At 33.4% G+C, this 14098-nt stretch overlaps 1 protein-coding gene across 1 annotated transcript; it reads left to right on the forward strand.

Annotated features, from left to right (window-relative positions):
- The first annotated feature begins 1656 nt into the window (after window positions 1–1656).
- On the forward strand, window positions 1657–8676 carry LOC100242771 (uncharacterized). The gene is made up of 5 exons (XM_002270124.4): window positions 1657–2038; window positions 3298–3456; window positions 4576–4836; window positions 7494–8156; window positions 8326–8676. The coding sequence occupies exons 1-5, from the start codon at window positions 1958–1960 to the stop codon at window positions 8410–8412; spliced, it is 1251 nt and encodes a 416-aa protein (XP_002270160.1). The 5' UTR covers window positions 1657–1957; the 3' UTR covers window positions 8413–8676.
- Window positions 8677–14098: the final 5422 nt, after the last annotated feature.

Genomic DNA, 14098 nt, shown 5'->3' on the forward strand with positions numbered 1-14098 from the left:
TTGGTCTCGACCCTATTGCAAATTACCATTTACCAGCATCAATCCGTTCTTTTGTCACTGATCATCATTATGACCTTTATGACCATTAGCCTTCACCATACCACCATCATAAGCTATAAAAGGGAACCCAAATTCCTATTCTCACCACCTCTCTCGGTTTTTGGGGCTTAGGGCATGATGAAGTGAAGGGTTCACTGTCATGGCCTTTGGTTAGGAGGCCCATTAATTATCTTCAGGACTTGTTGGGCTTAAGAATATGATTTAGTTTGTTTTGTGTGGGCTCGTAGGCCTGGGCCTTTTTGAGTATTTAACTCGGTGTGGTGTTGGGTTTTGATGCTTTATGGTATTGGCTTACATTTTGGACGCTTGTTATTTGCCGTGGTGTGATATTTTTTTTTATATACAATTTTATAAATTATTTGTGTAGCTTTTATGTGGTTGCCCATAATTATAAAATTTTATTGCATGTATATTATTTTCGATATATTTTTAAAAAATATATCAAAATTTTGATTTTTCTCATACTTTATTTTATTAAAATAATAATAATAATAATAATTAAAATTATTTAAAATTTATGTGTTTTAAGATTATTTATTCATTTTTACATATATAAAGTAAAATAAGATAAATGAATTTGAGATTATATGTAAAAATAAATTATTAAATTTAAATCTTTTTTTTTATTTCCTCTCTCTTATATTTTTTCTTAGATTTTTAAAAATCAAATATAACCTTAATCTTTACTACAACTTTATTGAATGTTTATTTTAAAATTCAAAAGTAACATTTGTTTTTACATATATTTTCTAAAAAAGAAAAAAGTAGTTTAAGAGATTGTTTTTAAAAATATTTTCCAAAAGGCTCATTTGGAAAAATGAATTTTAGTTGTTATAAAAAATAAATATTTAATTTTTATTTTATAAAAGTTTGTAAATTCAATTTATCTAACATCGATTAAATTTAATTCAAGTTTTATTGAAAATAAAAAATAAATTATAAATAATTTTTAAAAATATATTTTAGTCGAAATATGAATTATTGAAAATAAAAATTAAGTTATAAATAAATTTTAAAATAATTAGTTTTTTATACTAATATTATAACAAAGTCACAAATTATATTTTCTATTATAAAAATGATATCATTTTAGTATATATGAAAATCATTAAAAAAAAAAGTTTTGTAAATGCAATTAAACCAACATAAATTAATAGCATTGAGACCAAGGGAATTAAGTGAATATTTATTTATTTGATAAATCAATAATTGATTAATTCATCTATTAATTTAACGATGAATTATCAATTTAATAATGTATTAATTAATTAATAAATTACAAATGTATAAAAGTATTTTTTTTAATTTTTTATTTATTTTTGTAATCAAGCGAATTCCCCTCATGCTCCATCGAAAAGATCAAAATAAATATGTCATTGTTTTTACTTATATTAATATCATATATTTTTTAATTTTGATTTCATGTATTAGTAGATAAGCTTTATTTAAAAAAAAAAAATTTCAACGTTTAAATTTATCATGTGAAAAAAAAAGAATGGAAAGAACCCGTACCAGGAAAGAAAATTAAAATTGCAGGGCCAAAGTGGGTGGCAATTCATAAATTCAAAACAGGGAGGGAACGGATCGTGTTTATGGCTTTGCCAAAAGAAACCAAGCTTGGGTTGTATGTGGCGGGAAAATGTCCGTACGGCACGCACGGTCGTGTATAAATATATATGAAAAATAAAAAATATAAAAAAACTCTAAACTCTCATCCTCAGCCCATTCCATCTCTCTGTATCCTCATTTTCTTTCGTCATCGATTCGTCCGTGCCTTAAAATCTCTCCAACGCATTAGATTCCCTCTCCTGGAGCCCTAGTTTTGAGTGCTGTGAAAATCTAGGGTTAGGGTTTCGTGTAGGATTTATCTGAAGCGTTCTGATTTGTTTGGTTGAAAATGGCGGATGTGTTCGAAGAGGAAGCGGAGCAGACGGTTTCGATCCAGGAGTACCTCAAGGACGTTGAGGACCAAGAGTTGGTAAGCCTCTGTGTGTACTGGAATTTTAGGGTTTCTTGCGAATGCTTTTTTTCCCACCCCCCACTATTTTTTTGGTCTGGTGGTCGAGAAATTGTGGTAAAGAAAGGAAGGTTTGGAATACTGCGACACTCAGTTCCACCCATGACTTCTTAGAAGATTTCCCTTTGTTTTCTATAATTTACCGGGAGCCGAATGGCTTGTTATGCACAGTTAGGTTGTCGAATAACTGGATTATCTGTCCAGAATTTAGGGTTTTACTTTATTTATTTTTCTACGGAGTTTTGCATGAGTGGATATTTTAGCTGAAAATGGCACATTTCCCCTTTCAATCTGTTTGGTTGATGAGAAAATGGAGGAGAAGATAACTGAAGTTGTCTGTAGAATACGTTGTCTTAGTTTTTAGTAAATGATAAGAAGTTGGTAAGCCTCTTTGTGTACCAGAGTTTCAGGGTTTCTTGCGAAAATTATAGTTTTGCCCCTAATTTCTTGCCTGCTGGCTGAGAAGTTGTGGGAAAAGAAAGGAATATTTGGAATCTTATAATTCCTAATTCCATCCTTAACTTCATAGAAGATTCCCTTTTTTCCTAGGATTTATTGGGAACCAAATGCCATTTTATGTTCAATTAGGTTTTTGAGTAAATGGCTTGTTTGTCTAGAATTTGGAGTTTTGATTTTGTCTCAGTGGTTACGTTGTCTGGAATGTTGTATTTTCCCTTAGAATTGTTGCCGGGAAAATAGAAGAGAAAAAGAGAATGAAGTTGTTGCAACTGGACAGATTGTTTTAGTTTTGAGTGATGAAGTACATGCTCCGTCACCTACTCTGTTATTATCATTTCCCTTTCCACAATTGCTTATTCCTCCACCATCACTACCACAATCATCGGTGTCTCAGCAACTTGCATTGCATCACTGTTGTAGCTGCCACACTCCATTATCACCATGCCTCCACATCATATCTATAGTATGACTTTTTTGGCAACATTCCATCATCACTGCCTTTGTCATAGGGTCATAGCCCATACCATAAACCCATGCTATTGAACTCTTAATCTTATTGTCTGAAAATAATAATCAATTTTAAGTTCTGATCCTTATTGTTGTTCATAAAAAACTCTGAACAATGAAAACTTTAATTTTATCTTAAGTGGCATGTCAATCTAGCAAGGAATGTACTGGCTTTGATTAAAATTGCTGTGTTATCTTGCATTCTTTAACATAATCCTTTGGTGTTCTGTCTTTTTGTTCTTTTAAATCCAAAGGAAGCAGACTTGGTTTTGGGTGGTGATGAGGGCAAGGAATGCACCTATATCAAGGGTTATATGAAGAGGCAGGCAATTTTTTCATGTTTGACTTGCACTATGGATGGGAATGCAGGGGTTTGCACTGCTTGTAGTTTGTCTTGCCATGATGGCCATGAGGTATTTTTTATTTCTTCCTTTTTTTCTTTAGATATGCTGTCCAGTGGAAGGGGTGTAAGTTTAGACTCATTTCAGCAACTTATGGGCATGAAATTTGCGATTGCACCAAACTTTATCCAGTTGCAATGCTATTAGCATTATTGTGAATAAGTTGTCAGCAAACACAATATTTTGTAGGTCTAGGATAGCAATTTTTTGGACACGAATGATGGTTTTTTTCAATTTTTGTGCAAGGGTAGAGATTTTATCTGTTTTTAGGCCATAAGCCTGAATATATGTCTTAATTTTTGTCTTGATCATGTTTAAAATTCATTAATGGTTTCCTCTTGTGGAGTTTTCAGTTTTGTTTTATGCTTTCAGTTCTATCATCTGTTATATGTTGATGAAACATTTGATATATATATTTTTTTTATCAATAAGTAATATATGTATTGCAAAAGAGGCGCTAAAGAAGCGACTCAAAGAGTTACAGCAAAGAACAACTCACCCCCTTACAAAAGGACCCAAGACACTAGGAAAGCTCAAAAAACCCTCTCCCTTAATGAAACATTTGATATTTACACTTGCTATATACTTTGTGAGAAGTCTGGATATGACATTCTATACTGGGATGCTCTTTTATGATTTTTGATGCGAGTTTCCATCTGCATGATATTCCCACATGCAGAAATGGGTACTTTTTTGCATCTTGACTGGACGAGTGCTCCCCTCTTATAGGCTAAGTGTCTTCTCTTTGCTGCTGACGAACATTGATTGCTTGAAAGTTACTTGAAGTTCTATGATTGGATCCAAATAAGCTATGACGCCTGATTTCTTTTTGTTGCTTGGACAAAGTTGAAACTTGTTGTACTTGATGAGTACCGGGCAAGTATGATATCCCCCATGCCGGAGCAAATCCATGTCTACTTGGATGATGCATACATTTTTAGTTCTTTTCCAATTATGCATGCCAAAATGAAACATGGTTTGAGTCCCAGTGGGGAAATATCCAAAAAAAAAAAAAAGATTCTCTTTCGTGATGTTTTAACACTGGATACATTCTCCTGAATGATATTGTATATCAGTGTATTACAGTTTGTTTGTATTTGATGGTTTTGTTTTTTTTTGTTTTTGGACAAGATTGTGGAGTTGTGGACCAAGAGAAACTTTAGATGTGATTGTGGAAACTCCAAATTTGGGGAATTCTTCTGCAAGCTTTTCCCAAATAAGGATATAGAAAATGTAGAGAATTCATACAACCATAACTTCAAAGGTTCATACTGCACCTGTGGTCGCCCTTATCCTGATCCAGACATTGAAGAACAAGAAGAGATGATACAGTGCTGTATCTGTGAGGACTGGTTCCATGAGGAGCATCTTGGCCTTGAGTCTTCTGATGAGGTTAGTTTCTTTGACTTCTCCTATTTGGCTGTTGCCTGGGTTCTCATTTGTCATGTTTTTGGTATATTGTATTGTTATTCATGTCATGCTTTGGCATAAAATAGTGCACATGAATGGTTTTGTTGCTAAATCAAATGCTAAAAAGCATGGAATGGTTCAAAGCTTCTGAGCAATGGATTCAAGTTGATGTACTATTAGAGTCAAATCACCCTGATGAAATGGTTTAGGAAATGGGATGAATGACTTGGTTATCCATTATAGTTACAGTTGATGTAGAAAAGTTTCATTAGTTGGATAATGCTGTAATACGGTTGTTCAATATATGGTCAGCATCCATCAGCTCAATGGTTTGGAATTCTTTCTAAACTTTGATGAAATTTGATCTTGTGCTTTTAAATTGTCTACTGCCCCACTGAAATTAAATGCAATGCTTTAATAGGTCTTTCTAATATATGCCGTGGGTAAAGATTAGGTTAGGCTCAAGGAATATCCCTTGTTTTCTACCTTTAATGTCCACTTCTCAAAAAAGTTTTGGACCTCACACCTTTAGCTAAATTGCTAACATCTTATTCTTTTAGGTAACCTTTGTAGATTAACTAAAAGGTTCTGTTAAGCTCAACCGAAAATACTCTTGAAAGTTGGCAAAGGACCGAGAGTGGTTGAATTGGTACTATTTGGTAATTTATTAGATTCCTAAATTAGAGATTGAATTGAATTGCCCAAAATTATTATTATTATTTTGATAGGTAAATAAAGAGTTGCCCAAAATTAATAAATTATTCATGAACATAAATGTTTCCCTATCTTGAGTAACAAAATTAAAGAAAAATAAAATAAAATCAGAAGAAAAATATCAAATGGGACATAAGTTTTTTCATGTGGAAAATCATGTAAAGGATAAAAAACCGACAGTTTCATCAGGAACCAATTTACTGGAAGAGGTAAGAGGAGTATGAGTACAAAAGCAATTATATATGCAAGTCATGGGTAATCCACAGGCATGCTCATTGGCTATATTTTCAGGCTAGACCAAGTTTTTCTAAGTGTTTTGGAGTTTTCAAAAATCTCAGGAGGTTTTTATAAACTCTAAAATTTTGAAGAGAAGTTCTCTCAGAGGATTTAGAAACTTTTAAATGGAAAACATGATTTGTTTCTTGTGCTGGAGACTTATGTAAATAACTTTGAGACTTTAAAGTCTGTTAGAAGATTCAAGTGGTAGAGTTTAGAGAAAAGACTTACTTTTTAAAACATACCCAAATTTTTTACTGGATTGATCAAAGCACCAGTTAGACAGATCAAAGAGCAATCATCTTGCTCGATTTATTGAACCTTCCATTGGACTGATCAAAGAGCAATTAACTTGTTCTCTAGACCAAACATTTTCAAAGTAACAATTTCTTAGATGCTCAAATTTAATTTTAGGCTTTTTTTTTTTTGATAGGTAAAGAAAATTCATTAAGAGCCAAAAGGCAAGAGAAAGGGTATACACGGAGTATACCATATACAAGGAAGCAAAAAACAAAAGAACAAACAAGCCTGATCCTTACTTGGTGGCTAACCAGTCAACAAAATCTATCAACGACAAAGTGTGTTCCTCTATGTATACCCTAATCCAATTCACAAAAGTGTACAAAAAAATGGATTTAATATCTTGATTGTTCCTCTCAATATCATCGAAGGCCCTTCTATTCCTTTCTTTCCAAATGGTCCACATCAGGCAGAGGGGGGCAGCTCTCCAGGCTTTCTCCCTTTTTTTGCCCACAAAAGAACCATGCCAACCCAAGAGGTTTCTTTTCACAGAGGAGTGCATCACCCAATGCACCCCAAAAAGGGAGAAGATCAGAAGCCATAACATTCTGGCTTTCTCGCAAAACAGAAGAAGGTGATCTGTGGCTTTTGAATAGAATACTGTGTGAGCACAAGCTGTGAAAACCTTCATGGCATGAGTGGAGTGGATTGGAGGCAAGGATTGACATATTTGAGACTCAATCATTGCTAGCCATAATTTTAAAGGGGTAATAATGGTGTTATATAAGTTTCATTTAAACATGAAACAACTTCCTCCTAAGCCAGATAATGATTTCTATGAGAAGTGACATTTTTTTTTACTTTAATATCAAGTGTTTCTAATAAAATCACCTAGGCAGAGAATCTTTTATTGGGTTTAGGGAAGAGCTTTCCATTTCTCAGAAGCCAGTCCCAACATACAATTTTTTATGGTTGCATTTATTTATTTTTATTCCATGTTTGGGCTTGAACTTGGAACCTCCCACATCCCTCACCTCTATCCCTCGCCACTTGATCTAGGCATCAAGTGCCACATACAATCCTAACACCAACTTTAACACAGCTTAAAAAAAAACGTTCTCTTTTTCACCCATTTCATTTTGATGAACTAGCTTTAGGTTTAGTTCACCCTGAGTCTTCTCAAACATGTAGGTCACAGAGTATCACCTTGCAGTTCTGCTTTATTTAGGTGTTACACCAGATTAAAAGCTGATTCATAAACATTATTACACAAACGATTTTCTTATATTTCCCCATAGTATGAGAGAGCTTTGTCAATGTGTGATTGGTTAATTGGTTTATGTTCATTTCAAAAGTTATCATAGAGGTTAATGGATAGTCTTCTGCTGTTCCATCTATTTGCACCACAGATTCCAAGAGACGAGGAAGGAGAGCCTCTATATGAGGATTTTATATGCCAGACCTGCTCAGGAGTCTTTTCTTTCTTGACCCTGTATCCTAAAAGCATTTGGGCTGGTGTTAGGCAGCATGATGCTACAGTGAATAATAACAAGGAAAAAGATGTGTTTGAAGACCCACCTTCAGTTTGTGGGTCCTCTCAGAAGCTAGAGAATGATCCTTATTCTCACAACTCCCAGCAAATGGATCATGCTATCACTAATACTGTTTCTGAAAATGTTCCTGGAGAAAATACTGAGAAAAATGAGGGTTCAAGTCAGGTTATTCAAGATGCTAGTCCAAGTAGCAGCACATGTGTTATTGGAGTTGATCTGTTGGTAGCTCCACCAGTTTTTGACGGGAGTAAGCCAATGTTTCTCTCAAAGAACTGGAGGGATATCCTATGCAGATGTGAAAAGTGTGTAGATTTTTATACCCAAAAGTGCATCAATTTTCTGCTTGACAAGGAGGACTCAATTGTGGAGTATGAGAAAATGGCAAAGCAGAAGAGGGAGGAAAAGTTGCATCAACAGGAGGGGGTTGAATTAAATCTTCTGGATAAACTTGGTCATGTAGGGAAAATGGAGTTTCTGAATGGTGTTGCAGACATGAAGAACGAGATTCATGCTTTCCTGGTATGTCCTTAATTATATTTCTTAGTGGTTTTCTTGGTGTTCAGACAGTGCTTTTTTTATTATTATTAAAGGTGCAAGGAGATGGCATGAAAATTTGTGTTTTGTTTTGTTCAAATAGAACCTTTTCAATTAGATGATTGCTGAACCCAATTCTATTTGCTCTTTCCAGGAGTCCTTTGACCCATCAAAGCCTATAACGTCTGCTGATGTCCACCAGGTTTTTGAGAATCTTGCAAAGAAGCGCCGGCGTGTGTAGTGTAAGTTGCTCCTTGGATCTTTACTGCAGTCACCTTGCATGTGTTAAGCTCTAAACTCCTGTGGTTGGTTTTGGAACTGATCAAGGCTGAGAAACATCTAGAAAGGTTGCGTAGTTTTACTGTCTTATTGCTATAAGGATTTAACCTAGACTAGTAGTATGGCCATCTTTGATATGTATAATTATGTGATTATTTACTTTTAGAATCAACTCTGGCTTTTTTCCTCTATCACTTTGAGACTAATGGAACACATGGATTGATTTTGGGGTGTTGTTGCAATCATCCTGAGCAGGCTTTGCTCTGCATTTCCTCCCAAAAGCAGAAGAGAATGTGATTTTTACTGCACTGTTGGCCTTGGCCCATTTTTTGGTAGTTGCAGAACTTTGCCATGGCTTTTAGGTAGCTGGTTTGCACTGAACAGTGATGGAGCCATGATTTTTTTCTTTTTAATTTTCAGTAGCAGAGTTTGTTTATTAGTTAACAAAAGCATACAATTTCTTTTTTTCACCATGGCGAAAAAACTAGCTTGAAAATTTGGGAAACATCTGTTTCCACAGCATTTTTCTTTTTCTATTTTGGGGACTGGTTTGAAGAAATGTTCTGTGTGAAGCATGAAGAGTGCATGAACTTGTTCTATCCTCAATTAGCTTTCATGGTGGGATACTGAAATTACTCAATAGTAAATAGTTTTAGAAGATTCATTGGTCTGGTTGTGGGTTGGAGACATAAACCTAACACAACGTATAATTGGGTTGGAATCCTTGGATTTGGGCTGTTGATTACCTACTAAGATTCAACAACTTTAGGGTGTGCTCTGCACTTTCTTCTCCTTTCCTTTTTCTTCTTTGATGGGCAAATAAGTATTGGGCTCAGCCCTTGTCATTCTAGTGGTAAGGGCTTGGGTTGGAGATGTGGGAGGTTCTAAGCTAATAGGGACAAAAAAACACCCATAAGAAAATCTTTTGGGCCTGCTACAGTTTAGTGGATAAAGTTTATGCAGGTGTAACATTGCTATAGGAGAAGAGGATTTTAAAAATTTTATTCAACAAAAAACTGAGAGGGAATCATATGATAGGTAATAGGTGGGGTCTTGCCTTCATCTCTGTATGAGTGAAGAAGATGTTTAATTTTACATAATTTATGCATTCATCTCTGTCTTTTGCTCTAGCCTCTAGATACACTTGCCATTTTCAATATACCAGGAAGCTTATGCATGCATCACAACAACATTGCTCATTATCAAAATGCTTTCAGTAGATATGGACATGTCATTTTGTTTTTTCTTAATGGTTAATTTTTGTACCTATTGGGACTTGGAACATCCCACAAACCCTCTTCAACCCTTTCCCACTTGAGCTAGTCCTCAAGGGCATTAGATTTCAATATGTCATATTGCTCAATCTAAAGCATTTCACATAACACAATATCTTTTTTTTTTTTTGATAAGTAAAGGAATTGTATTAAAAACCACCAAAGCAGTGGCTAAAAGATTACAAGGAAGAAAACATCCCCCACACCCTAGCTGAAAGCCAAGGATAGAGGAGCAACCTGATCCACACCCTCAGCGGGTTCCCACCCAACCAATAAAATCAACTAAAGTCGAAGGACCATATTTTATAAACAATTTTATCTCCGACCAAAGAAAATAAACAAAAGAATTCTTAAGCCTTTGAATTGACAAGCTCTTCTTCCCCAAAAGCAACTTTGTTCCTTGCCTTCCAAACTGTCCAAAAAAGACACAAAGGACTTGCTCTCCAAACACCCTTCCTCTTTTTTCCCACATAACACACAATATCTTGCCTATGACACACAATGAAGTCATCGTTTAATGGTATAACAGTTTGGGTAGTAGCCTTCATGTCTTTCTGTAGATCAGGAGTGATAATTGTCTCACAAATATTTTAGCCCTATGATATTGCACGAAAACTCAAAACACTTGGCCCAAATCTTTTACTATCTCAGATCTTTACAATAGAAAGTTAGAAACTCCAATTGGTCAACAACTTGATAACCAGTGGGGACAAAGGTAGGTTTGCTCATTAAAGGAGATCATTGTATAGATTTGTCCCAACAGTTTAAAGAAAGGGTCAATAAAAATTTAATAGTCCATCCCTACCTAAAATAAGTAGACTGTCCCCTGAATATCACTACTACAATGATCTGTGAAAGCGAAATGCTCTTAATTTTAATTCAAGATTCTCTTCTATTGGCTGTATCTTTATCATATAAATAATGCATCTTTACTCATCATAGCTTCTTAACTATTATGACCACACGTCTCAATTCAACCCACAGTAGAAGTCCTGCAACCGTTTGATCAAAATAAAGCTACACATCATTTATCGTCATTATCACCTCATTGAGAACACCTTATATTTCCTAATCCTATGCCTTAATCAATAGGACCAAAATGTGTGCACTATTGTCAGTCCGTAGCGATTTCGCATACCATTCAGTAACTCCCAAAAGCATTCACCTCCAACTTTCTAGTTATACATGCATACGCTCCTTTGTTTCAATTCAAACTGTTATTATTCAGTAAGATTTTCCCCTGTTACCTTTGACGGAGATGCCCAAGACTTTGAAGAACTCCCCTCAGAAGCACTGACTTCAGGTTGTATAGGGAGGTCGTTTTCTTGGATTTGAGATGCAGAAGCACTTTCCTCTGGTTGTTGTTTTGAATAGGAAAGGTTAGAAAATAGACTATATGGACTATTACTATGACTATTATCTGCAAGCAGTGCCCATACGACCATTCATGTTAAACCAGGAATCATATACCGTTCACACCTTGTGACAATGTCTATGTGGACCACGTGGTAGACTAAAGTGTACAGCACACACGGGAGGGAAAACTCGTCTGGACTTGTTCAACTTGGTCGATTGAAAAATAAAAAATGTCTGAATTGTTTTCTATATTGCTAGTAACAACCCATCTAGAAAAAACAAAAGCAAAGTGGTTCTCTGAGATGGTTCAACATATGAATCTTTTGATTTTGTGTAGATTTTATGTTAGTAGTGAAATCTTTGCTCTACATATAATTTAGTGTTTCCTACCATCCAATGCATGCATATGCACCCATTCTGTTGCTGCCCAATTGCGTTTATCTCCAGATTCTCTGATTGTCTTGTGCCCATTTACAATTTTTTTTTTTAATTTATTTACTTACGAAACATCAGTTGTCTCCTGGTTTTTTTGGGTATACCCAATTCACCAAAATTCTTAGGCATGAATGACATCTGGTCAAAAATGAGGGTTAATTTTTCATCCCCTTCCAATCAAATCCCTTTATTTTTTCAAATTCTAAGTTCTTAAATCCGCCTTCAGGTTGAAAAAACACCCCTTTAGGTTAGAAAAAAAGCGACTTCAGAGGTTCTTGATGCTTGTTTGGATCCTTAACTGGTGGGTCTAACTCGTTCTCTTTCCTAGTGTGAAAGCAAATATGCTGTTTTGTAAAGCATCAATCCGTGGAACTACCGTCTTTCAACGGCCCTGACGGAAAGCAAACTTTGTCCATTTTTTTCAAATCTAAATTCAAAAGTTCATAATAAACTATTTATAAAACGGTCTCGTTATCATCTTTTCGTGGAAATCATAACTAATCAGAAGTTAAGAACATGCAAAGTTAATGAAATTAAGCCGCATTTCATGTGGAGTGTATATATATATATAGGAAAAGTCAATAAGTCTTTCCATTGTAGTCCACGTAAAGTGTCCCACATGCATTTTCTTATGCATGAAACAAGCAAAGGACGTTGATATTATAATATTAGTCAAAAGTATGAAGATATAGGGTATCCAGCTAAAGTTATAAAGAAATATGGTCAGTGAATCTCATTAGGATTTGCCTTCACCCCTTTATATAAAGCAAAGAACCCACTCCTTATTCAATTCTAGAAGAGACGTATTGGAAAGTATATGCAAAATTCAAAATAGAAAAATTCAATCGTAGTAGAGACGTATTAGAAAGTATATGCAAAATTCAAAATCGATAAATTCAATTGTAAATTTTTAAGGTTATGTTTGGTTCTTGGAAAATACTATGAAAAAAAAAATGAAAAAGAAAATAATTTTTTCATATTTGGTTGTTCTATGAAAAAAAAAAAAATTAATTAATTAATTAAAAAGTTAAATATTTTTAAATTATTTAATCTTTATATTGGTAGGTTAAAATAAATAAAATGGGTTTGAAGTAACAAAAAACAAATAATTTTATGGATTTTTAATCTATTTTTTATTTTTCTTCATTTTATTTTTAAAAAAATTTTTCCTTTATGTTTTCTTTCTCTTACATTTTTCCTCAAATTCTGGACCAAACATAGTTTAAAAGTTTTTTAGACTGTAGTTAAATTTGAATCTTTAACATAAAGCCACGAGCTGCAGAATATGGTTTATTTTATTTTATTTTTATTATTATTTTTTATTATATTAAAAAGTGGGCTCTTTAGTCTTCAAAATAATCATTAATATTGTCTTCTATATGGTACCAACCAGAGTGATTTTAAATATATTTTTATTTTTATTTAAAAATAAATAAAAACCGAATATGATTACGTGTTAAAGAGGTACCGTTGTGTACAATTGATTTAAAATTCGCCCAGTGAATGTATATATATATTAATGGCCTTCACAAAAACCGACAAAAGAGTCGGTGTAGTTGAAGACAAAATGGTGAATTTTTATGGTTTGATGCAGGAAAGTTGGTGAGACAGTGGGGCTGGAAACTTGTATTAATGCCCGTGACATTGTCTGGAAAATCAGAAGTGTTCTTGTGAGTTTAGAGTTTGATTCGGAATTTGCTTCCTTTAGTGCCTTCACTACCACGAAAATTCCCTTCGTCAAATTGATGTTGCTTCTAGACAGACTACTTCTCTGGAGCCAAAAAGAAAAAGAAAAAAAAACAAAATTTCTATTGTTTCGTGGAAATAAAAAATTCAGATGATACAAAAAACTCGTGCAGAAGTAACTTGTCAAACATAGTTTTCTCTCTCTCTCATATATATTAAGCAAAAGAGAGTGGCAAATAGAAATACGAAGAAGATTGAGAAATATTTAGGAGTTTCGTGTTTTAGATGCGTGAAAAAGATAAAATGTTTTGAAGTCTAATAATTATATTTGATTTTTATGTTTTAGTAATATTTTTTTTATAATTAAGTGGAATAATATTTTATATCCATAAATATAAGTATGATTGATTCAATCATATTAAAATCTTGTATATTTTAAAATGTGGATGGTTTTATTTGCATTATTGTATTAATATATTTCCATTGAAGCTGTTACAATACTTAAGTTTATTTTTATGCATTTTATTTTTTATACAAAATAATTTTGAATTTATTTATTTAATTTTTAAATATTTTTTAGTTTCTTGACTATTATTTTCATTTAAAAAAAATATATAACAGGAATTGAGTGTTTTTTATTTATTTATTATTATTAAATATTTTTTATTATTTCATTATGGCATTGAATGATACTTTCTATAGAAAGATATCGTCAATAAGAGGTGTTACAAGGTACATCCCGATTTCAATATATATATATATCTTAATCATATTTATTTGTAATTAATTTTATATACTTATATACTTATATTCTCGAATGTCATCGTAATTTTTTATTTTTAATTATAAGCCAAATAGATTATTATTAGAGCTCAAACATGGAAAATTGATTTTGTC

This window comes from Vitis vinifera, chromosome 2 (assembly GCF_030704535.1).
Source record: "Vitis vinifera cultivar Pinot Noir 40024 chromosome 2, ASM3070453v1".
Lineage (NCBI taxonomy): Eukaryota > Viridiplantae > Streptophyta > Magnoliopsida > Vitales > Vitaceae > Vitis > Vitis vinifera.

Excerpts from the sequence above, each read along its gene's own strand:
- LOC100242771 (XM_002270124.4), top strand. The coding sequence starts at position 1,958 with ATGGCGGATGTGTTCGAAGAGGAAGCGGAGCAGACGGTTTCGATCCAG. Across the intron at positions 3,457-4,575 it reads CTTGCCATGATGGCCATGAG|ATTGTGGAGTTGTGGACCAA; the intron begins GTATTTTTTATT and ends TTTTTGGACAAG. Across the intron at positions 4,837-7,493 it reads GCCTTGAGTCTTCTGATGAG|ATTCCAAGAGACGAGGAAGG; the intron begins GTTAGTTTCTTT and ends TTTGCACCACAG.